Genomic DNA, 27,962 nt, shown 5'->3' on the forward strand with positions numbered 1-27,962 from the left:
ATTTTCGGCATCCGGATTGTTTCTTGTTCCGGTGGAGCACAAATATCTCTTGTCAGAATCTTGAAAAGGATAAATACAGCAGTCCACTATCCGGAGCTCGTCCTTCACCCAACTAGTTCGCCATTAGGTCACGTGACACCTCATCTAATGCCGTTTTACAGTTTTATCATCATATAATTTGTTTTTGTCTTTTATTGCTGATGCTGAATTGCCTTTAGCCTACAAATGTAACTTAAACTTAAAGTTACCTTTTAATGAATTGGTGTGTTTGAACTTCACCTTTGGAAACTGACTTCACCTTCAGAGGCTAGGGGGCAGCTCAGTCGCTCCAGTCTTTGTCGGGATGACGGGCCACCGCAGCAGACTCACTGTGTGTGAACCAGACTATGAACGCCGTTCTGCACATTTGATGCAGCGACGTAGCTAAGTATTTGAGGGCCAGGGGCCTAAGATTATGCTTTAAGAAGCTAGTGGACACAATGGCGGTTTGCTTTTACAAGTACAATTTTAAGAACAGCAAGTTAGGGGGTCAGTGTGTGTGTGTGTGAGCTACCCTCCCTTGCCCCCCTGTAGATCTGCCCCTACTTGTCCCTCAATTACTCTGATCTATATAAGTGGTGTAATTGTCTGCCCTGCAGAATGCAAAGTGCATTTTAAAGGGCAGTAGGGGGAAACTGTAGTTCTAAACTCATTAGCCCGACGTAAATAGGTTCAAGTTTCCACAATGGTAACGTGTGAGGCAGTTAGATAGACCAGAGAAAATAAAACATTCTAGAAAATTGCTCTTTGGTACATGTGAAAATCCAGTCTTCCCACAAATCTTTGCCATCTGCTCTTGTTCCATATGTGATTTTCAGGTAAGGTGAGCATTCTGGAGGATGCAGCCCTTGATTCATTCCGTAGTCAGATAAGTCAGCAAGCTGCCAACGACGATGGTGACCCCAAAATGAAGCTCACAGCACATGATATCTACAAAGAGCTCCGACTGCGTGGCTATGACTATGGAAAGACCTTCCAAGGCATCTTGGAGTCCAACAATGCAGGTGTGTGTGTGTGTGTGATCACTGTACTGTATTAATATCTATAATAATAAAAAAGTAATGCTCTGGTGTAATATTTTTTTTTTTGCTGATTGGCTGCTGTCATGTTATTGGCTGTTTTCAGGAAACAGTGGGAAACTTGAGTGGACAGGAAACTGGGTGACCTTTCTGGACACCATGCTGCAGATGATTGTGTCTGGGCTTTTGGGTCGTAGTCTGCGTTTGCCCACTAGGATCCGCTCAGTGTGTGTTGATCCAGCTGTCCATCTGGAGAAGGTCTGCAACTACACTGATGGAAAGCAAGGTTCAATTCAATTTTATTTATAGTATCAAATCATAACAAGAGTTATCTTAAGACACTTTACAGATAGAGTAGGTCTAGATCACACTCTATAATTTACAAAGACCCAACAATTCCAGTAATTCCAGTAAAAGGTGTGTGTGTGTTTTCATCATGTGTATCTGCACATGAATCTACCCTGACACGTGTTCCTGTTTCATCATATATATATATATATATATAAACATATATATATAAACAGAGTGTCTATTTGCACCCCCGGTACGAATAGCCTAGGCCACGCAGTTGAGCTATTCACACCCTGTGACGTAACAAAAACACAAAGTTTATAACAATTGAATATCTAGCAGAAAATGGATACGTGCTTTCTGTCTTCAGTGAAAGCATACAACCGTTAGTTTGTTAGTTAGTACCTATTTTTTGTATACAGTATGGTTACCTAGCAACCGAGGCTTAAAGACACCAAGTGGTCAACGGTTGTACTACATTCCATAAGAACTGCTAGATGAGTGGTTAGCACAGTGAGCTATGGCCCAGGAGTCTGGAATTTGATTCCCCAGTGAAGAGATTTTGTTTCTTTCATTTTGGATTGGATAATTTGCATGCCATTGCACAAGTCAGGGCCCGCCCCCCAGGTCGAGAACCACGCAAGTGTATGTATCGACGTCTCTCTGAAGTGTGTAAAATATTGGACACTGCAACGATTTTATTTAGGCCACAGAGCAATATTCCAAAAAGGTGTAATACATGAGTAGTATGGATAATTGTGTGTAAATATAGGGTAGCCTACACCAGGGCACGAATATTATCCATGTTTAATTTATACACTGGTACGAATAGCATACATTGATAATCATACCATGTAACAACAAACTGTGCATGCCCAGAAAATTGGCGGACAGACGCTTTTATCCAAAGTGACATACATATAAAAACACTTATGAGTTCATGAAAAGGTAATGTCAACAATAACCCTTGGAAAACCCTTGGAACTAGCCTGTCTTTGATCAAGCTACCACATGACCATGCATTAGCCTAATAGTAGCCCATACATGGCGATACAGCTGTTAAACTGTTAAAAACTAAATTACTCTACAGCTGGTAAATAAACCCATGCACTTTGATAAGCATCAGAACAGGACAAGTGTGAGATTTAAAATTCTGTGTGTTTTACAATGCTTCTTTAACCTGTTGAGGAGTACGGTCACAAGTATGTGTTCAGCTGCTGCTGGGCCCCTGGGAGTACGGTCACAAATATGTGATTAAAACATTAGCGCAGTATTATGATGTCATAAGGAAATATGTTGAGAGATTTCCACATTTTCCCAGTAGTTTTTTTTATTTTTTTTTATTACATTGTGTGATCAGTATGCCAGGGTAAATGCACAGGGGTGCAAATAGCATACATTGATATTTGTACCAGACGGGGTATTAATAGAACACATTGCTGTGTTTACCGGGGTACGAATAGCATTCACTTCTAATTGCACCAGGGTATGAGTAGCATACACTGCTAATTGTACCAGGGGTGCAAATAGCCTCACCCATATATAAATCACCCAGCCTTAAAGCACAGGCCACTTAAAAATAAATGCTGACACTAAATCAGCTGTTTTAGAAATGATGATAAACAGAAACATGTCTAAGGATGAAAAAAAAAATGACTAGCGTTTTACAGTAAAAGCAGGTTAACTATATCTATGTAAAGAATTTTTCTATGTAGACAGATTCTAGCAGCACACAGATTGGTACTGTATACACAGAAAGGTTCATGAGCCCCCAAAACATTTTTAAAACACCGGTTTAATCCTTGTGTGTACAGATTGTTTATGTTGGATCTGATAACCTTCTGTAAGTCTTGAACTCCAAATTGAACTTTTCTCTTTCATTTCCGTAGCCATGGATGTCCACGTAAATCACTGCCTAGACAACATTGTTGCTGGTGGAGTCCAGATCTGCGGTCTGCATGCCACTGTGGCCCCCCGTCGACAGCAGCAGCAGAGTCCCCCCACCCTAGAGGAGTTTGTGTTTGTTCCCTATGTGGACACAGAGTGCCTGGCATCCAATGGGAAACTTGCTCAACAGCTGAGGCTCTGTAAAGGTACAATAGATAAACCTATCTTTGTGGCTGTATCACTTTTCATAACTTCAGTTGACAGCTATAATTTTGGATCATTTTTAAAGCTGTTCAAAATAAATATTTAATGCACACCTTTGACTGACTAAAAAAAGTACACAGACATATCTGTGAGTGTATTACAATGAACATACATGTATATACTCTGTTGAGGAGACTTGATTCTGATTGGCTGGAGAGTTTGTATTATTTCCAGATTCCAACTCCGCTTAGGTGTAGCATCCTTTTTAGCATTCTACGTTAGTGCTCATAGTTCTGGTGTTAGGTGTTACAAGGCAACAGTTTCTCCTACTTGTTGTAATGTTCTACTTGATAAAGAGAGTGTGAAGTAGTAATAAAGGCTAGGGACCTGAACTTCAATTACAAGAATTGCATACAAATGAAAAATATTGCAGCTTGAGTGCTTCGTGTGAACTGTTCAAAGACGTGAGCAGAGAGGTCCGCCGATGCATTCCAGATATCTAGCATGCTAAATATCTGGACCTGTCTGTGAGCTACAGCCAATGGAAGTGCAAGACATGGGTTGACCGGAAACCTGGGAGAGGAGTGGACTGTAACAATAGGGACTTAACTGTATGTGTTGCATTTGTAACACAGACCAAAATTGTTGTTGCACCTAGAGGAAATTTTATGAACACATTGCAACGACAACACCCCCATAACACTTCTTTTCTTTTTTTTCTTTCTTTTTATCTCTGTAAATCAGTGCACCAACAACTTGGAGCACTTGTTTCTGTTCTTGTGCACGGTATTACATAATTTCCTGTGTCCATTCTATTGAAATGACACTGCTTTTTTATCATTAATGGATAGGTGGAAAAAAGACTACCGTTTTGATATTTAGACTTTTCTATACCTTTTGAGTTGTCCTGTAAAGCAAATCACTAAAAGGCAAGCTTTTTGTACATAAAAACTTCTTTTACAGTTATTTCTGATTCATTGAAATCCTACAATCTACAAAATTGTTACTATTATTCAACTCAATTCAAAAGTATTTGTCCCACTCTCTCCATCTAGGTTTAATCTGTAGACTGCAGCAAAAGTTGGCCCTCCATGGTGTCAAGCTCTCCATCCCCGGCTTACAAGGGGAGTCAGACGGCCCTCTTCCCAGCCCCGAGCCCTCTGAGCCCTCCCTAGTGCGGCTGCTGTCCCTGCTCTGCGGCCTGGAGCTTAATGGGAACCTTCGATCTGAGCTAGAACAGACTGTGGAGAAGGAGAGGGCATGTCTGCTGCAGGATGGCCTGCTGCAGGGCCTGCTAGACAACCATGCCCTGAGACACTGCCTGGACATCACCATAGAAAACATCATGCCTGGCAAGATCAAAGTCCTGGAGGTAAGACTGAAAACTATGTACAAATCCAATAGAAGAAATTGGGCTAATTTCATTCAAATGCAGAATGGCTAAATTATGCTATTGTCTCAGAATATATACATTTGTTAACCCTCTTCACCTCTCTTACCCCTACCAGGCTCTCTCCAACGATGGTCAGCTCTTTTCTCGTGTGGTAGCGCTCCTTAACATCCAGCCCATGCTGCGTGTGGACTACACTGCCACAGCGACCAACCTAGACCTTCTGACCCCCCACCAGGCCACCCTGGAGGAGCTGGCAGTTGCCTCAGCTCAGTGGGACCCCTTGATGTGCCCGGTTCCTGGAGGTGTAGTAGGAGGGGCAGACCTTGTGGTGTGTAACCATGCCTGGGGCCCTCTAACGACAGACCCTGGACTTCTTTTGGCAAATCTGGCTTCTGGAGCCAAACAAGGGGGGTTTGTTCTCCTCCACACACTGCTGAAGGGAGAGACTCTGGGGGAAACAGTTGCCTTCCTCTCTAGCACTACTCAGAGCAGCTGCCAGCAAGGACTGCTCACACAGGTTAGTGGAGACAGTGCCCACTACTTGATTTTATCCTGCCAAACACTTCCTTTTTGTGTATCTTATAGACATCACAATGATGGGGCCTCCCACAATAAAAATATCAGTTTGATAGAATCATTTATTCTGTCAATCTGTATGATTTTAAAACCCCCAAAGCTGGAAGATCAAAGAAATAATTTCTTATTTAGCTAATCAGTCCCATGCTGAGATTCTAAAATCACATTGAATATCTGAGCGGAAGGTGATGTTTTGCTAATATTATCTCCCTCTTTTTACTAGGCTGAGTGGGAGAGGGTGTTCTCTGAGGCATCCCTCAGCTTGGTGGCTGTAAGGAAGTCTTTTTATGGCTCAGCCCTTTTTCTGTGCCGCTGTCGGCCTCCAGGCAAACAGCCCATTTTTCTACCTGTGGACAGCACCAACTACAAGTGGGTGGAAACACTCAAGGTAGGTTCTATATTCGTCTGTGTCTGGCATTTGGCAAACAGTGTCCCGAAATACCATTTTGCATTCACTAAGTCAGAATGACTTAAAAGGGAAATAATTTTTATCATAATGAATACATGGAAACCATGACCTCTTTGGTCATCATTTATAAATGTGACATTAGTCATAACTGTGTGTTCTATGCTCAGGCAATGATGTTAGAGTCATCAGACTCTCCAGTGTGGTTAACTGCGTCTCATGCCCACTGTGGCATTGTGGGAATGGTCAACTGTCTGCGGCAGGAGCCAGGTGGCAACCGAATACGGTAGGACTTATTGTCAACCATACAAACTGCAAGTTTTGTCACAGTACCAGAATTTTACCCTTAACACAATAAACTGTAAGTGTATAATCAAATCTGTATACACATGCAGTCACAAAACTAGAGCTGCACAATTGATCTAATCACCTCGCAATCGCGATGTCAAACAAATTGTGCGATATAAGTTAACAAAAAGGTGTGATGTGTGCATGACACTTTAGTCTCTGTGTGTACTGTAGTCTCCACGTTGTAACACCCTTCACTTTACCGATAGTATTAACAACAGATGAAGCCACCAACACTTAAGAAGCTTGGTGTTTTTATTGTTCGTTGTTAACTCACTTAACATAGTCTTTGCTATCTCTTTTTCCTCTCGCTTTTGCCTCACACAGCTGCTATGCTAAGTCTGACACCATTCACCGGTTGCTCTACACGATTGCTTAGACACTAACGTAACTCACTTACGCACCTGCCATTCTCGCTTTCACTAATGCCTGATTTATGGTTCTGTGTTGAATCTGTCCTCTGAATTACGCTACCCGACGGATGTATTAAACGCTACCCTCGTAACAATGTCCCTAAAAGATATGACCATTCAGTCTGTTTAGGCAGTAGCGTGTGTCGTGTATGGTCACTTGAGTATCCAAATTGTAGGGTTTCAGAGCATGCAGACTTTAAGGAGAGATTGTACGAATTATATTTTGTAACTTAATCTTTAGTTATTATATTACACCCATCTTAAATGTCATTGTTTATAAGGGCATACAAAATGTATTATTTTATAGAAGAAACATAATTTTTATTTATTGTTCCATTTATTTCATTTGTACTGTTGAGCAAAGAAAACATGTCTATTTTTGTTATTTAATTTAGTAAAATATGAAGTTATTTAAAAAAACACATTTTTTGTTTATGTATTTCTTCTTTCTCATATCTCGTTTAACTTTGTATTAGAACTATGAGGCAGAGGAATAGGCAGAGAGAAGGTTAAACTGGTAAAACTTTAGCTCCAACTTTGCATGTGATAATTATTGGGAATACCGTTTAGAAAGTAAATGCTAGTGTATACTTATGTATTAAACATCACAGACATCCCATAATTCTTACCACCATTCATTTTGTAAGCTTCTTGTATTGTATGTAGGTATTGTCTACCCTATTTTTCCATGTTGCATTGGGTCATTGTGATGGTTTTTACTGTGTTCCCTTTTTATGTTACCAGCTGTGCTTTTGTGTCCAATCTAAACGAGTCTTCAGCAACACCGAGCCTCCAGCCGTTGCTGGAAGGGGATCTGGTTATGAACGTCTTCAGAGACGGCCACTGGGGTGTCTTCAGGCACCAGCTCATCACTAAGGGTACCAAAATATTAAATTGTCACTTATTCTGGTTCTAGTTAGATTGATATGGTTCTGGCATTGTTGTCCACCACAACCATTATATTTGAGTTATTTTGGTTACAGATGTATTGTCGTAACAGTACAACAGTGGTGGCAAATCTCTTTATTTTTTATGAAGCAAGACATGAAAAAAAGTTTTAAAATAATTCAACTTTAGAGGGGAAGCAGCATAGTTCACCTGTCAAACTACAACAGAAAACAAAAATGTCCTGTTTTTTTGTGTTTGGTGACAACCAATTACTATTGTAGGAGTGTTTGTGTCGGGATAGCAGCTGTGTTTTTATTTTGGAATTTGGTTCTTCATATTAACATTTTAGGTTGTCACAATCCTGTCATGTCCTTGTCTGTTCAACACTAGTTGTACATACAATTGTCAAGCTACATGGGACATACAGTAATTGTTGCAGCAGTACTGGTCAGCTTTGGCTGCACATATACCACTGTGTAGCCTAATGCATTGTAAAATAAACAGTGGCAGTTGTCAGGCCATGGACAATCTAAATGTTTAGAAATGCATTTCATTGATTATAGACAAAGATTCATGGATGGATTTTATTCTGTTAGACGTTGTGATCTTTGACATCCCTTAAACACATGTTAAAATAACAGTATTTTAACTGTAATTCAAAAACTCTAACTGGTTTCTCCCTGACATTTGGTGGAGATGTTAGGAAGTGTTGGTACTAACAATGCCACTTAAACCATAATTAGTCAAAACAAAACGGTTTGATTTGACAGATGGAATTCATCCAGATCAGTTTAATGCGTATAACTCCCATTCAGAATGTTTGAAGTGCCCATGGCTTATGGTTCCATTGAAACATTTGTCTGTGTTGTGTGGTTGTCAGATCTAAATGAAGAATTGACAGAGCAGGCCTACGTTAATGTGTTGACTCGAGGTGACCTCTCTTCTCTGCGCTGGATTGCCTCCCCACTCCGCCACTTTGTGACCAGCAACCTCAACGTGCAACTGTGTCGCGTCTACTACAGTTCACTCAACTTCAGAGATATAATGCTGGCCACTGGAAAATTGCCACCAGATGCTATTCCAGGTACAGTGTGTAGAAGACGCAAGATATCAATTTTTGTTTTTATAACAATAGTAACCCAAGCATCTTGTAGGTTACTATTGTTAAACTAAATAAAATATCAACAGCGGACCAATTGTACATCAAGCACCCACAATTAGACAACTTACTTCTCCTGTTGATCATACATCTTGTAGGTGACCTAGCTCTTCAGCAGTGCATGTTGGGTATGGAATTTTCTGGTCGTGACACCAGGGGTCAGCGTGTGATGGGGCTGCTGCCTGCCAGAGGCCTGGCAACAAGTGTCGATGCTGACAAACGGTTCCTCTGGGATGTTCCCTCCAGCTGGTCTGTGTCACATTTAAATTGTTTGTGTTACAAACATGAAACAGTGAGCAGTGTAAATGTACAGTCAGTATAGTCACACTACAGACTGCAAGTAGCAGTATGAGCCTGAGATCTGATTTGGAATTGTTGTCCAGTACCTGTCTACAGTAGCTGCTCTGTAGAAGCACCCTGTCTGAGGAGAAGATATATGGGACTTTAACATCTGAAATCCTATTAGATAATTGTTGAAAGCTGAAGTGTATTTATGATCATTATGGTGAGCATTATGTGCTCTTATTATAAAATTAAGTTTCTGCATGGGTGCTCTGACAACAGCATAAATTATAGTTACATCATACTATATAATAACAAATAATTATCCTGTTGCACCTGTGTGTGTACAGGACACTGGAGCAAGCAGCATCAGTGCCAGTGGTCTACGCCACAGCCTACTACTCTCTGGTGGTGCGTGGCAGGCTCCGTCCCGGAGAGACTGTTCTCATCCACTCAGGGTCAGGGGGTGTCGGCCAGGCTGCCATCGCCATAGCGCTCAGTAAGAAATGTAAAGTCTTCACTACAGTCGGTAAGTATTTAACACTTGCATAACACATTGTGAAGAAAATGAGCTCTGATATAATTTCTTATTGACTGTTGTATGTTATTGTTATATAAAAGCCCATTTCTGCAAGTTGAAAAAATTGCACCAAAATCCACCACCAGTGGAAGTTTTTTTTTTTTTTTTTTTCTCATATTAGAAAAGGTTTTTTTTCCTTCTCATATTATGATCATGTAGAAATTATTGTGATAATTAGTGCATTATGAGTTAGTTCTTTTTTACCGTAACCTTTTTGTGTGTGGTATCACTAGGCTCAACGGAGAAGCGGGCCTACCTGCAGGAGAGGTTCCCTCAGCTCTCAGCAGAGTCCTTTGCTAACTCCAGAGACACCTCTTTTGAACAGCACATCCTGCTCCACACACAGGGCAAAGGTCAGACACCTCTTTCTGTATTAAGGAATTGTAGTCGACATACCAATGTCAACAAATTGTCTCTGTAGGATTTCTAAAATGAAAGCCACCCCTGACAAACAACAGCTTTACAGTGTTTTTAAGCTTAGTAAAAAAACAAGTGTGTGTGTTGTTTTGTCTTTTTTCAGGTGTGGATGTGGTGCTGAATTCTCTGGCTGAGGAAAAACTGCAGGCTAGTATTCGCTGCCTAGCCAGACATGGACGATTCCTGGAGATTGGCAAATATGACCTGTCCAACAACTCTCCACTGGGTCAGTAGGTCACACACACACTCAGGCTTATAGTAACAGTGCAAGTGTCACTTACTCCTTTAATTTTAGAAATAACCTTACAAATATATAAAAGTACCCTTACAAATATAAGTAAATACATCTTCCTCCAAATATCAGAAGAAAAATCCTACATGTACCTCCTTTTAATAAAAGGAATAGCAGAAAAGTTTCTGGATGAAATATTGCTGTTATTTCAATTTCTCATATGATCATTGATCATTGACAGTTATTTAAATGGGTGATATTAAAGAGTAACTTAACATAATTAACTTAACAGACTTGTTTTAGTTAGTACATTAAATGTACAGCCACTTTCATATTCTATCAATTCATTCTGGTCCCTTCTATAGTGTTATTAGTTATTAGTTATTTTATAATTTGACAACACATGCGCAGCATTCAGCAAACGCGCTGCAAATACACACAACACAACCAAATACATAAACGCGCTGCAAATATAGAAACGATCCAAAAAGAAAAGCACACACCCCGAAAACAAATGCAACAAAAAAAACGCTGCATCCAGATTACACAACGGAAGTTCTCCAGGCCTAGAGGGAACATTAAGTGGGACAGCTTGATTTTCGACCCCACGGGGAGAGAGCGCTCTGCCTTTTTATTAGTCGGGTATGTCTGCAGCCTGGAGACCTCCTGTCCATAGACTGTATATTAAATTATTAGGCCCCGAGCACGAAAGTGCAAGGCCCAACGGTGCCTTGCACTGAAAGTGCGAAGGAACCTATGTTTTTCATAAGATTATTATTATTTTTACCAATTCCTCGTCGCGTTTTTGAGGGGGTTAGCATGCACGAACACTCACAAAAATTTGCACACATGTCACAACTGGTGAAAATTGCAAAGTTCTGTAGTGATTGGGCTCGGGCGTTGCCAGGGGGCTCCATAGCGCCCCCTAACGTGCGCCTTAAATTGGACAAAAGTAATAAGTTAAAGCAGCCATATTATGCTCATTTTCAGGTTCATAATTGTACCAGAATAGGTTTACATGGTTTAATTTTCAAAAAACACCATATTTTTGTTGTACTGCACCGCTCTCTCTCACTGCTGCAGATCCTCTTTTCACCTGGTCTCTGTTTTAGCTACAGAGTGAGACCTCTTTTCTTCTTCTTCTGTACTATCTTTGATTGCACTCGCACATGCGCAGTAGCTCAGATGTAGATCATGTCAGCTAGATCATAGAGAGTAAAAGAGGCTGTTTCTACAGCTTTGGTTAGTTACAAGGCAGGATTAGCTGGGAGACTTCTAAATGAGGGTGCACATGTAAGTAGTTCTTTTGTAGATTATGGTGAACTTGTGTGTGTTGTAGCAGTGCTTTGCTATTGAGAACGAGGTAGCATGCTAACGTTAGCATGCTAGCGTTAGCATTAGCGTTAGCATGCTAACGCTAATGCTACAAGCTAATGGTTGCGGTTAGCCTGCTCGTTTCGGCTTGTGACGTCACAAGCCGTGCCGATTTTGAACAGCTCACCCAGAGACTGAAGGCAGGACACATTCAGAAACTGTATCTCACTCTAAACAGCATGGATGGATTTTTTTCAAAGTGTGTATGTGTGTGGAAGCACCAGAGACACAACATAACACCCCAAATCCCAGAAAAAGTGTTTTTTTCATAATATGGGCACTTTAATTTTTTTTGAGGGAACATAGGTCTCATCTTCAAGTCCATGGTGATATTTTTAGAAAAAATTACAAAATTTTATAATTTCCGAAATATTGGTTTTCGTGTAAAAATCTTCATTTTACAAACACTTGTTTGAGGACTTTAGGATGCACGAAAACTCTCAAGATTTTGCAGCCATGTGCACAATAGTAAACTCTTTCATCTGAATTCACATTTAGGCTTGGGAGTGGTATGGTTGCTCTATAGCGCCCCCTAATTAGGGCCCGAGCGCCGACAGCGGCGAAGGCCCTATTGAAACTGAAGGAATTATTATTATTTTCTGCAAGTAAATTGGCTTTTTGAGGGGCTTAACATATTCAAAAACTCACCAAATTTGGCAGTCCCATCAAGTCTGGTGAAAATTTACGTATTTTAAGGGCTTCGGGAATAGGCGCACAAAAACGGCCCGCTAGCCCCCCTAGAAAGTTAAAAAAATTGAGCCCCTGCAGTGCGTTTAACGTAGACTCACGAAACTTGATACACATATGTATCATGTCAAGATGTACAGAAAACGTCATTAGAGCCATACCCTAAACCCAACAGGAAGTCCGCCATTTTGATTTCAAAGTTCGAAATTAGTGCGATTTTGGCCATTTCCACATGTCGTACTTTAACGAACTCCTCCTAGAGATTTTATCCGATCAACTTCAAATTTTGTCTGTGCCATCTTAAGACATTAAAGATGAAAAGTTGTTAAAAGAAAAACTTTTCGTCATAGGGTGTGGCCGTGGCGGCCATTTTGTGCGTTTCGCCATCAAAACAGGAAGTGGGTGTAACTTGAGTGTACATCGTCCAATTGGCTCGAAACTTTTCAGGATTTATAAGAGTCCAACCCTGAGGACAAATAAAGGCCGATATTTACTTAAAGTCATAGCGCCCCCTAGTGGCAACAGGAAGTAGGCCTAAAAGTCAAGGTGCTATACTTTAACGAACTCCTCCTAGAGATTTCATCCAGCGGACTTCAAACTTGGTCTGTACCATCCCAACACTTTAAAGATGAAAAGTTATTAAAAGAAAGACTTTGGCGTGGCGGCCATTTTGAGTGTTTAGCGATGAACAAAGAAGTTGTTGTAACTTGAGTGTACGTTGTCGTATCTGCCCGAAATTTCTCAGGATTGACAAGGGTCCACGTAGGAGGACATATACAGGACAATATTTACTTTTGGTCATAGCTGGCAACAGGAAATCTACCTTATATGGCAAACAACATCCGATTTACATGAAATTTAGAATGTGTGGTCTACATGTGATACTGAGCCGCACCCTATAATATAACCACGCCCACTTACTCAGGCCACGCCCCCTTTCATAACATTTGAACCGTTTAAGGTTGTGTCTTGTGTGAGGTGTCATTGAACTCAGCAGAGTTCCTTAATTAATGGTGATGGTTTGGCCCGCCCCCTATGCATAAGCCACGCCTCCTTTCATAACATTTGAACCGTTTAAGATAGTGTCTTGTGTGAGGTATCATTGACTTCAACAGAGAGTTCCTTCTTCATTGGTCATGGTTTGGCCTGCCCCCTAAGCTTTAGCCCAGCCCCCTTTCATATCTGGTGACCCATTTAAGGTAGAGTCTTGTGTGAGGTGTCATTGAACTCAGCAGAGTTCCTTCTTCATTTTTGATGGTTTGGCCCGCCCCTTATGCTTAAGCCACGCCCCCTTTCATAACATTTGAACCGTTTAAGGTAGACCCTTGTGTGAGGTATCGTTGAACTCAGCAGAGACTTTCTTTTTCAGTGGTCATGATTTGCCACGCCCCCTTTCATAACTGGTGACCCATGTAAGGTAGAGTTTTGTGTGAGGTGTCATTGAACTCAGCAGAGACTTTCTTCTTTAATGGTAATGGTTTAGCCCGCCCCCTATGCTTAAGCCACGCCCCCCTTCATAAATGCTGACCCATCTAAGGTAGAGTCTTGTGTGAGGTATCATTGAACGCAGCAGGGAGTTCCCTTTTCATTGGTGACGATTTGCGTTGTCTGAGTGCCGCGCAAATGCACGGTCGCAAGGAGCGACGACCGCCGGTAACCCCGACACGCGCAGAGGAGCGAGGGCCCGTCCATCGCTGCTTGCAGCTTTAATTGGTTTTAGCACTTGGGCACATTTTTGACAGCCTCAATATATACGAAAACTCACAAAAATTGGCACCCACATAAACACCTGGGAGCTTTGCGAGACTGTACAGCCATTTGGCCCAAACCTGTAAGTGGGCTCCATAGCGCCCCCTAATGCCTGGAAGGCCTTAACTTGGACATAGTTGCTCCAATCTTCACCAGATTTAATACCCATATTGCTCTAATCATTGCGGACATATTTCCCATTTACCTTCATTAGCTCCGCCCAACCGGAAGGCGGCCATTTTTAATTATGCATTTTTCAGGTGTTTTACATTCTTTCAAACTCGTCCTAGGCCGTGATTTCAATCTTCTTGAATCTTTGCAGGTAATATCTGTTGACCCTCATGACGAAAAGTTATCCAGAGAATTTTGATAGTTGAAAAAATGCGCAAGTTACAGCAACTTCCTGTCTAAACAGGAAGTTGCGTTATCTTGGCAACAATTATTCTGATTGCCCCGAAACTTGACAAGGTTGTTCGTCATGGCCGGTTTAGCATCTGTGCCAAACTTGGCGTCAATGGGCCATTAGATGGTGCTGTTTTAATTTTTTTTTAATTAATCTGCAAAATATCGATATATGGGAAACCTACTCTGTCTAACTACTTCTGGGGCGTGAGTCCGATCGGCACGAAAACTGACATATAGACTCAGAGGACCCTCGTGACAAAAAGTTATCAAAAGAATTTTAATAGCTAAAACAGTGCGCAAGTTACAGAGGACCAACTTCCTGTAGGTGGGTGTTGAAACAGGAACGGTTGGATCTTGCAAATGGCTATTCCGATGGACACAAAACTTAAGACACTTGTTCCTCATTTGCGAATGGGGCTGTGTGCCAAATATGGCTTCAATCGGCCTTTAGATGGAGTTGTTTTAATTTTTTTAATTAATTAGCAAATTCGCTTTGAGCGAAACCTACTTTTTTTTTAACTCCTCCTAGAGCGTGAGTCCCAGCTGCACAAAAATGGTACACGTAGACTCGGTGGACCCTCATGACAAAAAGTTATCAAAAGAATTTTGATAGCTAACACAATGCGCAAGTTACAGAGGACCAACTTCCTGTATGGGGCTGTCGAAACAGGAAGTTGTGTATCTTACCAAGATTTATTCTGATTGACACCAAACATGACACAGTTGTTCAGCATAGGGGCTTGAGCATCCATGCCAAATTTAGAGTGAATCGGCCATTAGGTGACACTGTTAGAATTTTGGTTATTAATTATTCACATCGCGATATATGGGAAACCTACTTTGTCTAACTCCTCCTGCACGAAAACTTGGATATAGACTCGGTGGACAGTCGTGACTAAAAGTTATCAAATGAATTTTGAAAGCTAAAACAATGCGCAAGTTATAGAGGAACAACTTCCTGTAGGTGGCTGTTAAAACATGAACGGTTGTATCTTGGCAAAAGTTATTCTGATTTACATGAAACTCAGAATGTGTGGTCTACATGTGATGTTGCGTCTGCCAGCACCCCCGACTGCAAGAAGGCGAGGGCCCATTCATCGCAGCTTGCAGCTTTAATAATAATAATTATTATTATTATTATTATTATTATATAATATAATGGGCATAATAATAATTTTTTTTAATTGCTGAATTTCTATAGCTAATCGCGACTAATGACTAATAACACATGTTTTATCACATGATTAAAATTCTATTATTTTGCATTTCAGAACTGTTTTTAAGTACATACTAACAATGGAAAGCAATTCTTACCAGTGTATTTTGACTGGGAATCAAATGAATGCAAGGAAAGTTAATTTATGAACTTGACTTTAAGATTTGTATTTGTTTATTATTTATTTACTGTAAACAAAAGAAAAATGTGTGAATCTGTCATTATTGCACAACTCCTCCAAGTACCTAATAAAAAGCTAAAAAGCCCTATCCTTACCAGAGTCAATATAGTGTGCAGTAACTTAAATAATTTTGATTACTCACTGACGTCCAGTGATCACCGGTTAATGAGACAGAGTTTGCACTTTGCAACAGTTCCAGTTGGGCTGCTTTCTCCGTGTCGATACAGGCTGTGTATGCGTGAAACTACTGTCCCCCTCAACGGCAGTGTATTAAGACGGGTCGGAACACGCCAACCGTCTTTAAGACCCGAGTCCAATTCAAACCATTCTACGATGCTGACAGGTCTGCAGTTAGTTGCCACCCATTTCGCAAGAGCTGTAGTAATTTTTTTGGATTTGGTTTCATCCACAGGTTGGTGAGTAGCACTCTCCAAAATAGTGCTTTGCCTGAGCACGCTAGTATCAACCTGAGTCACGTTAAGCTTGTAGGTGGTAGCTCAAGCTTGACATGCTTCGGTGATATTTTAATTCGGCTTTACACAATGTGCATGTGGCTTTCGACTTGTCTAATGAGCTGTCCAGGAGTTTTGGAAAATAAAAAGCGGCATTCAGAATTGTGTTGCTGCTGTCTTTCTCCATCATGCCTGCAGCCTGCAGCAGCAGGATGCGTTACAAGGAAGTATGGCAGCTTGATGATAAGTAAAGGTGTGGCAAAGGGTCAAAATAGTAGCCTGTTAGGCACGACGCAAACCCGAGTGAAGTGTAAAATAAATTAATAAATGGCGGCATGCGATTAATGCGATAAAAACATATTATGCGTTAATGCTGACAGCCCTAAATATAATATAATATATTAATAATATACAGTCTATGCTCCCGTCTCATGCCCTCCCGACTGGTGCGGTCCCCGAGCTTCGACTTTTCAAAATAAAAGCTTGCGTCTGGTCCACTATGTCTTCCTACTTTGGTGTTTTGAATGTTTTTGAACTAAACAGTACGGCAATCATGCTAATGAATACAATAACTTGTTCAGCAGATGTCTTACTTACAACAAGATGGAGCTAGCAAAGCAGTTTTGTGTTATATGTGCGGGCGGGATTTATTCAGTTTGATAAATCCCACAGTCTCTACAAAGCTATAGCTCAAATTGGCTGGCTTACTAAACTTACTAACTTACTAATCCTCTCTGTTGTTTTTTTATTTGTATTTCAAGAGCGAATTGCTCCACAATATGAATACAAATTGATCACTTATTTTGTTGGTAATCGTTGTTGTATAATCATAATATTACACTTGAGGAGGCCTACACTTCAGTGATGCGCCTTTCGGACCTCGAAATTAAACCCTCTCATGTAATATGGCTTAAACAAACGTCAACGTTAAACGCTGACGCAGTTTTAAATGATTTATTACCATGAGTATCACCTGTGACCTGAGCCGAGACACACACACACACCAAACGAGAGAAAACATATCTCAAACATAGACTTAATATTTACAGTCTATGATCTCAAAGCAGTTGCACACCGTTTCACAACGGTGCACACGTTGAGATTGAACGTGTCCCGGCTCTCTTTCTCTCTCTCTCTCTCTCTCTCTCTCTCTCTCCGTGGGGTCGAAAATCAAGCTGTTCCACTTAGCGCTCCCCTTAGAGGCCTGGAGAACTTCCGTTCAGGTCGGGTTCATCTTCAGCATGGTCAGCACTGAACAATGTTATCATGTTGTTGTGATCTCTCCAGGCATGGCTCTGTTCCTGAAAAATGTGGCATTCCATGGCATTCTGCTGGATGCTCTCTTCGAAGAGGGCAACCAGGAGTGGGAGGAAGTGTCCAAGCTGCTGAAGGAAGGCATTATGGGAGGTGTAGTTCAGCCTCTAAAGACCACAGTGTTTGAGAGGGACCAAGTGGAAGAAGCATTCAGATACATGGCTCAGGGCAAGCACATTGGCAAGGTCCTCCTGCAGGTCAGTTTCACATCTGACCTTCCTCAACCTTTGCTATTAGTGTAAGGAGACTATAGCTTGTTAATAATAGACCAACCTGTCATGATGTAGTAGAAAGAGAACACTGAAAGATGTAATCACTCAAGTGTCTGTTAAAAAATGAATTAAAACATGGTAAAATGAAAACGGAATAATCCTGGAAGATGTTTCAGTTAATACCTGCAACCTCAGTTTCTTATTAAGTTAACATAATTATTATGTGACTATAACTGGAAAATACTTCAATACACTACACTATGTATCTTCTTACTGGTTCTTCTCTTCATACAGGTCCGTTGTGAGGAGAGGGGTTCGGCAGTTCAAACTGCTTCCCCTTTGTCTTTTCCAGCTATCTGTCGCACCTTCTGTCTCCCCTCCCACTCATACATCATCACTGGTGGACTGGGGGGCTTTGGTCTAGAGCTTGCTCAGTGGCTGACAGAGAGAGGTGCCAGCAAACTGGTGCTGACCTCCAGATCAGGCATTAGGAACGGTAAGCCACAGTGATACAAAGCTGCAGCAGGTGCTACTCAGTTAAAAGTAATGATTCTTTTTGTGATTACCACTTTTTATTTATCATAATGACAAGGTCCAATATGTAATATATTTACTGTATTTAATCAAAAAATGACCACAATATGTCATCAGATATTAAGGAAACATGCTAAGTTGAAATACTATCTTTTCTGACAACGATGCTAAAGCCAGTAATTTCCATTTCCGACAGTATGTCTTTTTTTATTTTGGCCTGCGTGGCCTGTCAACTGCCCATTTTGACACCCAAGTTGCCAAACATGAAACACAAAAACAATGGGCTGCAGCGATAATGGCAGCAACCAAACAAACTGGATTAAAAGAGAGAGATTAATTCTTCCCAACCTATAAAAATACATCTTTCTTAACAGTTGCATGACCAGAGACGTGGTAAAACGGGTAAATATTGGAGATAAATTTAAAAGATGGAGACAGACATCGTAGCTTCAGCGAGACGACATCCATGCGACTTTGAAGTGTGTAGTCTTTCTAATTACGTATTTTCACAGCCTTATACTTCAACAATTTAACATAAACTGAGACTTTCTTGACTTGCAAAATTATGTGTAAATCATGGCTCAATACAAACGGGATAAAAGAATAATTTGTCTTTCCCCATTCAGTACCGTTCATTTTTTCCTAATTAAATTCCCATGGCGGTCCACCAGAAGGAGAGGGACTTCGCCTCTCTATACACTTGGTCGATGACTTGTCATAGCTGGGGGCGTGGCTTGGGGCGGAGTTGCCGTGGGGGAAAACAATTCCTTCCCCCTGACTGGATAACATAGCGTTAATCCAGTATGGCCTACTCAATGCCGCTTGACAGAGCAAGATACATAAAAAAAACTAAGCAGTATTGGGTCGGATTGTCCGTACATTATAAGTAACTGGACGAACGACCTAACGGAATGGCCAGAGGTGTCGTTTCCCGACCTTTTTTGTTAACTGGTTGAGTCTTTAGGTAAGAGACAGCTAAAGATGATTCAATCTGACTGTAGTATCAGTAACGTTATACCAGGGTCATCAAACAGTCTATTGTTATCCCACGTTCATTAAAGCTATGATATTAAAGACTAGCATGTCTTAGCATGTTAAATGAATAAATTCCATGTAACGTAACTGTTAAAGTTTCGACTGTAGCAGCGACGTTAGTGATATTAACGTTAGCCTATATTCAGCGATGTGCTATATCACACAGGAATCTACTCGCAGAGCAAAATGAAGAATTACATGTCCCTGGAGGCTCACAATGGTTTTACATCACAAAATATCAGGGAGCGACATTTGTTTATTTCGTTGTGATGTGAAGCCATCTTGGAGGGTTACTGAAAAGCCCCATCAGACCTGAGTCCCCCCTTACTGACTGTAACAGCTGATAACATAGTTATGTCTACAGTTTGTGCTGGTCAACACTGGTGTGTTGATCCTGATGTGTTGAGTATTCAACCTACTTGCCCACATTTTCTGGAAAGGCTCTGGACAAGATGCACAAACTGACCATATTGTTGATGTAACTATATTATACTGATACGATATGAGAAAATATCAAATTCATTCAATGAGAAGTTACATAAAAGAGTTGTTAAGCTATCTGGAAAGTCACACTTAACCTATCAGATAAATTCCTGTAAGAATATTTTTAGAGGACCTTAAAAAGCAGTGCTTCTGCTTAAATTGAAAGTAAATGAACTGACATAACAGAGTTTACTGAAATTGTATTTGTATAGAATTTCATGGGACATATATTAAATTGATTGATGCAATAATCAAAGTTATAATTGTTATTTTGTATGCACACAAAAATGGAAGCAACCAAAACACACTAAACACTAATTTTACAGTGTAGGAGATAAAGTTCCCTTTTTTTAGATTGACAGAACAAGGAAAGTATGATTTGTTTGTGCTAATGCTACTGTAATTGATCGATGAAGAGTTCTGGTAAACCCTAAAGTGGTTCATGATATCAATTCACACAGCTCATTAGTTTTAATTACCTCCACCTTTTCAGTCTTGTTACCATTGGCTTCGCAAATACTGCTACTGGTTTGTCTGCCAGCACATACCAGCATACCACACCACCATCCAACTACAGAGACAAAGGTGTCTTTCACCTGCAGTAAGGAGCTTAACCTGGAGGGCATAGCATACAGAAGGTTTAAGGATCACTTGGCTGTTTTTAACCAATGAAATTGTCCTGTGTCTGTGGGCTGCACAGAATAGGTAATAACTTCCTTAAAATACTGTATTTGATAGGGACAGCCACAGATGCAAACATTAATATCTTAAAATTGGCTGTACTGTACACAATACAAATCTGAAGCTTTGCTCTGGGATCATAAATGATACAAACTGTGTACTATGTGACAGTAATTTAGTTTGCGCTGCTCTAACTAGTTTTACTTTGTAATTGTTGCTAGGTTACCAGGCAAAGCGAGTGCGTGAATGGCAGAGTCAGGATGTGGAGGTGCTGGTGTCGACCAATGATGTCAGCACGCTCAATGGAACAGAGCGACTCCTTGCTGAAGCCTGCACACTGGGCCCAGTGGGTGGTGTCTTCCACCTGGCCATGGTAACACACCAAGCCACCTCATCATCTGTCCCCCTCACCCCCTAATTTGGGGATTGATGGCAGTGTCTGTTGGCCCACCACTTTGGTGACTGACTGAAATATCTCAACTATTGGATCGACATTATTTGTGCATTCATTCATGGTCTTCAGAGAAACCTCATGAAACATAATGACTTTGGTGATCCCCTGACCGTATTACCTCTAGTGCCAACATGAGATTGCCATTTTAAGCCTTTAGTGAAATGTCTTAACTAGAATAAAAAAAACTGGTTCAGACATTCATTCACTCAAAGTAGTGAGTCCATCACTGTACCTATGAACAGCCTCACAGAGCCACTAGCATTGCTATAAACTTTTGTTTAAATAAAATATTTCTGTAAATGTGTTTTTTTATATCTGCTATTCACATTCATGTCACCTTACAGAATTATTAGTATGTTATGCTACTGATATGGTACAGTATTTTGACACCTTAGTTCTTTACTGTGATTATTATTAATTGTATGCTCTACTGTCGAATCCATACTTAAAGTTAAGACTAACTTCTCTGATGATATTGCTCCAAAACTGCTTCTCCATTTAAATTGGCAGTAATTCCACTTTGATCTAAACTTCAAGCATGTTTCGTATGTCATTATCTCATCAGGTGTTGAAAGATGGCATGTTGGAAAATCTGACTCCTCAGCTCTTCCTTGATGTTAACAAACCTAAATATGATGGAACCATAAACCTGGACAAGTAAGACACCTATAATAATCCATCTGTTTAAATCAGGGAACTTTAATTAAGTATTGCTATTCGCTTCTCTCCAGATCTTAATGCACTCACTTACATTCCCTCTCCAGAGTGACAAGAAAGTTGTGTCCAGACCTCAGGCATTTCGTGGCCTTCTCCTCGGTCAGCTGCGGCCGTGGCAATGCTGGCCAAAGTAACTATGGTTATGCCAACTCAGCCATGGAGCGTGTGTGTGAAAAGCGCCGCTACGATGGCTTACCTGGACTGGCAGTCCAGTGGGGTGCCATTGGCGATGTGGGCGTGGTGCTGGAGACCATGGGTGGCAATGACGCAGTGATTGGTGGCACCCTACCACAGCGCATCACATCCTGCCTGGAGGTGCTCGACCTCTTCTTATGCCAGCAGCAGCCAGTGATGTCTAGCTTTGTACTGGCAGAGAGGACGGCAGTAAAGAGCGAGGCAGGAAGCCAGAGAGACTTGGTGGACGCTGTAGCTCACATTCTTGGTAAGGTCCTATATAAAGAAGAAAAAAAGTTTTATGTCCTAAATTGTGGGCAAATGTAGGGTCAGTGGTCGGGTCTATAATGTGATCCCTTATTATTAAATGTTAATCTGTAAATGTCTGTAGTGGTCCCAGTAATATTTGTTCTTAAAGTGTACTGAAGTACCATATCATATGACATGGTTAAGCTATGTTTGAGTTTGAGAATATCACCAGAATATAGCCTGCTGAATATTTGATTCTGCTGGCAAAATTTACACAAGGTGGTAGGGGTGTGACGAGACACCCAGCTCACGAGACACACAAGATTGGGTTCACAAGATCGAGACGAGATTTTAACACTATTTTAAAGACTTCAATGAAAAAATAAGACTGCAAAAATAGTCCTTTATTCAATTGAAAGTCACAAAGTGAAAAACGAGCACTGAAAAGATTTGCCACAAACTCAAATGACTGGCTTCTCGACTGTATAACTAACAGTTACACCGTTCCTTATTCCATATGTACGGTGGAGAGATAGTCATTAATTTCCACCACTGAGGTGCCATGGAGCAAGGCCCTTAACCCCAACCACTCCAGTGGAGCTGCTCAGTGGCCTGCAGATCAGACTGTGGTTGTACTGGGCAGCTTCAGGTATGAATATGGAACTGTGTGAATGTGACAGGTCGTCGTTGCAAATGAGAAACTGTTCTCAATCGACTTACCTGGATAAATAAAGGTTAAAACATTTTTTTTTTTAAATAAATTAAAATAGTCTCTTCACTCCGAGAACCAGGGTTACAACGTACAACATTTTCTGACAGTAGTTGAGACCAGGGCCACGTTCAATCTCAAAACGGTGTGCACCGTTTTGCTACTGTTTTCTGGTTAGATGACATGTTACCTCAGAACAGTGTGAAACGGTGTGCAACGGGCTTAAACGTACAATATGTAACTTTTTGCCGCTAGGGGTCTCTCAACCAAAACAATGGATTGTAAACACAGACTTTTGATGACGTTGGGAAGTTGCGTGGATTTATGGGAGTTTATTGTTAAACACCTTTGCTAGTTAGTTAGAATGCATCTGTTCACGGACGAGTGTACCTATTCAAGTTTATTCACGTTACGTTTAGTAATGTTTATTCATGTCATTCTAATAAAATAGCTGCATTTTCCCCAACATAATTAAGTTTTTCTTGATTTGATTTGTGTTGGTAGCCGACCAGTTAGCTAGTGAGCCAGCAAGCTAATATTAGCCAGCAGCTAAAACCACACTATCACAATATATTTCACATGTCAATGTCACCTTTTGGATGTTTTCAACACCGGGGCGGACGGGTTTTGTTGTAACGCTAGCTAGCTACCCAACGAGGCTGAGAGATGGTTGCGGGTGGGTATTGCTGGGGGAATCTCCGGGACAGCGAGGATGTTCGATGGCCAGAAGATCTCCCAGCTGCCCGGAAGGATCTCCCCCTTCACTTGGCTGTAATCTTAACTATTCATTTTGGTGCTTAACCCACCTTTTGTCGGGTTAATTTAGCTAACTGTAAAGACAGCTAAACGCGAAGGGGGGAGAAATTCGGCAGGGAGGAGATTTTCGGCACGAACACCGGTAGCGCTAACGGAGACATAGCTAGCTAACATTATGGATGGCCGCTGTTGTGACTATTAGTTGCCTCTCAATAGGCGTTAACGTTACTGGTGAACTCATTCGTGGGTTAGCCCAGTGCTGCTTTTATCCGTGGTCAAAACAATCATACTACTAATAACTTTATGAGCGTGTTGAACGATGTTGTAACCCTATAATGTTATCCACCAAGCATTGTAGTAACGTTAAGCTGGATCGATATTGATATGTATCAAAAAATAAGATCTCTGCTGTATTACTTTGTTGCGAAGTGGCATGTAATTAATCACAAAATGATGCCTTGTGGCAGAAAAAGCAGTATTACGGTTACCAGTATTTTTTCTTTAACATTTTAATGCAGAAATGTTACATATTGTACCTTTTTAAAGTTATGTTTTCTCTCGTTTGGTGGGTGTATCTCTCGTTTATTGGCTGTGTCACAGGTGATACCCAATCAGCAGAGACGTGTTTGTAAACTCGTGGTAATAAAAAGGCAGAGCGCTTGCGCCCAAAACAGGCGGTTCAATGCACCCCCGTTTCAGGGGCTGAACATGGCCCAGTTTTGTACTTGAATTTGTCATTGTACAGTAGACAGAGAGAAATAAAGCTTATTTTACAATTGTTTCACAGTGATTACGTTCTAAAGCACAAATAAATTACCATCAAACACTCAACAGATGATTTTTGTGAAGACAGATGCTCTTTTCTCCTCTGCATTTTATTAATTGCAGCAGTAAACAAGGAACTAGGCTACTCTAGCATTGATTCATGACCATTATAGGACGAAGGGAGAACATTTCTCTTTGTTTAATATCATTAAAAGTAAAGTTAGATTTTGCTGTCTGCTTCCCGACTCATTTTAAAATAGACAGCGAAAGAGAGTGGTCTGCACGAAACAGCACCACAGTGAACTGCACACTGCAGTCCGCGTGTGTCTCGGCCAAGAGAGAGAGAGGGACAGAAAGAGAGAGTGCTTAAGAATTTATGGATGTATGTGTAGTGACTTACAAAAAACAGTCCTGCAGCGCATCATTTAGCCCTTTTGAGTTGTCATTGTAATTAAAATCCATTTTTGGATATTTTTGAAAAATAATAAAAGCGATAATTCAATTTTCAGTTTTTTGGCTGGCAGATTTGACAGATGAAAACACTGATTAGTAGCTTTTTTTTAAGCCCGTTTGTAACTGACACTGATGTTAAGTTTTATTATTAAAGTTTGACAAGGTAGAGTACAGTGACATAAAAATATAAAAAAGCATACAAACTGACCTATTATGCGCCACAGAAAGCCACTCTACAAACGCAATAATAGGCCAGTCTTCTTATTATATCTTTTACGGTGAAACACGAGGGAAGAGGATTCATGTGGCGCTCATAATTCTGCAGTGGCGGTTTGCCACACTTGAAGTATCTCTGCATTGTGTGTTATGAGACACAGGGCAACTTCATTTACAGTGTGCTCATTTTTTCTCTTCATGCCCTTTTAAATGCATAATCTATAAGCTTTTTCTGTATATTAATTACTGAAAATAGCGTAAATAGCTTTGTGTTTTATTGCTGTTTAACTGTAGGCTATTATAAGGCTATTAAAAACAGTTGTCTTGTAGCCTAGTTGTTCTGTATGGCCAGTATTCTTTTTTTTTATACTTTATTTTTCAAGTTTTTGTACAAAGTATGGGCAGCAGCAATACAATGAATACCAGTAAGTATGGTTACAATATGATGTGACAATTTAAATCAGATGCTAGCCACGTAGTTGTATGGCCAGTATTCCGAAATATTAATGGCCATATGGTCAAAAAGAATTGTGAATACCATTTCAGTTTGCAAACGGGACTAAACTCTCCGGTCTGAGTTCACTAGTGAGCTGAACTGAACTTTCAGACATGTTTCTGTTCGGAGAGCAGGAGCTCTGGGCAAGCACTGAATGATTTGGTGAACCGAGATTTAGATTTGATGAATCTTTTGAATTAATCTTTAGTGAACCTAATCTAGTGATTCAGTACACTAAAAAAAACATTCCCATCACTACTGCTTGCCAACGAGCTTCTGGATCTCCTGGTTGTAGATCTCAATTAGCTCTTGGTCCTTCTTCAGTCTGCGCTCGGTTCCCCAGAGCCATGGCAACAAGGTATGGACTGAGGAGAATAACTGGACTGTTGGGTGCGCTGAGCAGTGGGATAGCATACCGCAAAACCTAAACTCTGGGGCTAGATCTGTGAGCACTGACTGGTGGCTGTCTCAAGCGGGCGTTGATCCCCAAGAATCCACCTTAGGCTTGCGTTGGAGCTGCCTTCCCGATAGCCTGGGATACAAACACCGGGTGACGCCCATCAAGATTCCCACACTCCACCTCATCTACTGCACTCTTGCCAGTCAATATGACCCATTAGAGTACATCTTATCTTAAACCACCTAGGCCAAAGTGCTGGTACAGGACTTGTGGAAAACCAAACAAGGCTGGGATGACCCCATCACTCCGTCCGAACTGGCTGATCAGTGGCTGAAGTGTGATCATGAACTGTCTGACCTCCCAAGCATCAGACTGCCTCGCTGTTATGTGCCCCATTGTGCAGACCAGTTGGGTGTATACTGAGAGCTTTGTGTCTTTTGTGATGCCGTGGAACGGGCCTATGGCGCTGTGGCTTACTTGCGTGTCCATGACAACCAAAATCACATTCATGTGGCCTTCATCATGGCCCGCTCCAGAGTGTCACCAAAGAGACAGTTGTCAATACCCCGACTCAAACTGAGTTCTGCCTTATTAGGGGCGCAGTTAGCCACCACCTTGAGGTCTGAACTTACTTTGTCATTGGCCCGACCATCCTTTGGAGTGACTCCACAATGGTGCTGGTTGTAATCTGAGTCGTGCCACTACAAGGTCTTTGTCAGCACCCAGATCGCAGAAATCCAGGAACTCACAGACTCTGATGACTGGAGATATGTTGACAAAAAATAGAGGTAAAATAGAGCTATTTGCAACTCCTCCTGGATCAGGGAGGTGAGAAAACGGAGGACAATGGGTGCTGTTGCCTTTTATAGGGACCTGAAATGTGTAAAATACTGAGGATTCCTTTGTCTGCTAAACATAAAAAATAGTTTTTAATGTGTCAGTTTCCAACATGCCTGTTGATGTGCAGAAGAAACTGCTGAATTATTAATCAAAATGACACGTTGGATGTGCACATTATCATAGGGGTTTCTGTGGTTATTTTAAAACAGTCCAACGCTAGTTGCACACATTGTAACCTGCGGATCTTGATGCTGTGAGTAATTGTGACTTGACAGTAAATGGACTGTAAATGTACTGTATTTATTTTGCGCTTTTCTAGTCTTAACAAGTACTGAAAGCGCTTTTACATAGTACAGAAACCATTTACCATTCACACACATTCATACGCTGTGGCCGAGGCTGCCATACAAAGGTGCCACCTGCTCATCAGATAAACATTGACATACCAATGGCACAGCATCGGCAGCAATTCGGGGTTCAGTGTCTCTCCCAAGGACACTTCGACATGGGACTGCAGGGTCAGGGATCAAACCAACAACCTTCCGATTGATAGGCGACCGCTCGGTCACTGAGTTAACAGTGATCATCTCTCCAGTTAGAGACTGCAGATGGAACAGATACCTGCTCCCTTCAGATGACTGTAAAGAGAGTCACTAGTGTAAAGGAAAGGCCTTATAGTAATAACGAACACAAGTGGTGATATTATCACGTTGAAAAAAACCCTTCCCAGCACCTGCAACCTATTGCATAGATTATAGGCATCTGTGGTCTGATGAGATAAACCTTGCAGAGTGAAGCAATGTGGTTCCATGACAAAAAATTTCAGGGAATTTCTGAGTTTTGCCTTGCAAATTTTGTCTTTATAAGAGTTTTTTTTTCTTGTAATTTAGTAGAAAACACAACAAGTTACACAGCATATTTTGTATTACCATTGACAAATTACAAGTGTTTAAAGTACTGTCAGCAAATACTGCCAGTATACTTAACACGTTTATGTGGTGTAAAACCTAGCCTGCTTACCAACACCTATGGACGGAGGATGACATATCAACTTCAAAAGGCTGAACTCTTAAAGGTCCCATGGCATGAAAATTTCACTTTGAGGTTTTTTAACATTAATATGAGTTCCCCTAGCCGCCTATGGTCCCCCAGTGGCTAGAAATGGCGATAGGTGTAAACCGAGCCCTGGGTAACCTGCGCCGCCTTTGAGAAAATGAAAGCTCAGATGGGCCAATCTGGAATCTTCCCTTTATGTTGTCATAAGGGGAAAGGTTAC

At 41.1% G+C, this 27,962-nt stretch overlaps 1 protein-coding gene across 2 annotated transcripts in view; it reads left to right on the top strand.

Annotated features, from left to right (window-relative positions):
• The window catches only part of fasn (fatty acid synthase), a 92,529-nt gene that overhangs the window by 44,493 nt on the left and 20,074 nt on the right, over positions 1-27,962 (top strand). For both annotated transcript variants that reach the window (XR_004897284.1, XM_031323991.2), the window contains exons 19-36: positions 858-1,043; positions 1,165-1,344; positions 3,239-3,442; positions 4,496-4,812; positions 4,949-5,350; positions 5,633-5,797; positions 5,986-6,101; positions 7,321-7,454; positions 8,345-8,548; positions 8,722-8,872; positions 9,256-9,434; positions 9,719-9,838; positions 10,006-10,128; positions 17,486-17,709; positions 18,019-18,220; positions 20,679-20,830; positions 21,477-21,568; positions 21,676-22,070. Coding sequence is in view for 1 of the 2 variants with exons in the window: in XM_031323991.2 (XP_031179851.1) it covers positions 858-1,043; positions 1,165-1,344; positions 3,239-3,442; positions 4,496-4,812; positions 4,949-5,350; positions 5,633-5,797; positions 5,986-6,101; positions 7,321-7,454; positions 8,345-8,548; positions 8,722-8,872; positions 9,256-9,434; positions 9,719-9,838; positions 10,006-10,128; positions 17,486-17,709; positions 18,019-18,220; positions 20,679-20,830; positions 21,477-21,568; positions 21,676-22,070 (3,546 nt within the window). In the remaining variant the exon portion in view is untranslated. The remainder of the gene's footprint in view (positions 1-857; positions 1,044-1,164; positions 1,345-3,238; positions 3,443-4,495; positions 4,813-4,948; positions 5,351-5,632; positions 5,798-5,985; positions 6,102-7,320; positions 7,455-8,344; positions 8,549-8,721; positions 8,873-9,255; positions 9,435-9,718; positions 9,839-10,005; positions 10,129-17,485; positions 17,710-18,018; positions 18,221-20,678; positions 20,831-21,476; positions 21,569-21,675; positions 22,071-27,962) is intronic.

Source organism: Sander lucioperca, chromosome 5, assembly GCF_008315115.2.
Source record: "Sander lucioperca isolate FBNREF2018 chromosome 5, SLUC_FBN_1.2, whole genome shotgun sequence".
In the NCBI taxonomy this organism is placed as follows: domain Eukaryota; kingdom Metazoa; phylum Chordata; class Actinopteri; order Perciformes; family Percidae; genus Sander; species Sander lucioperca.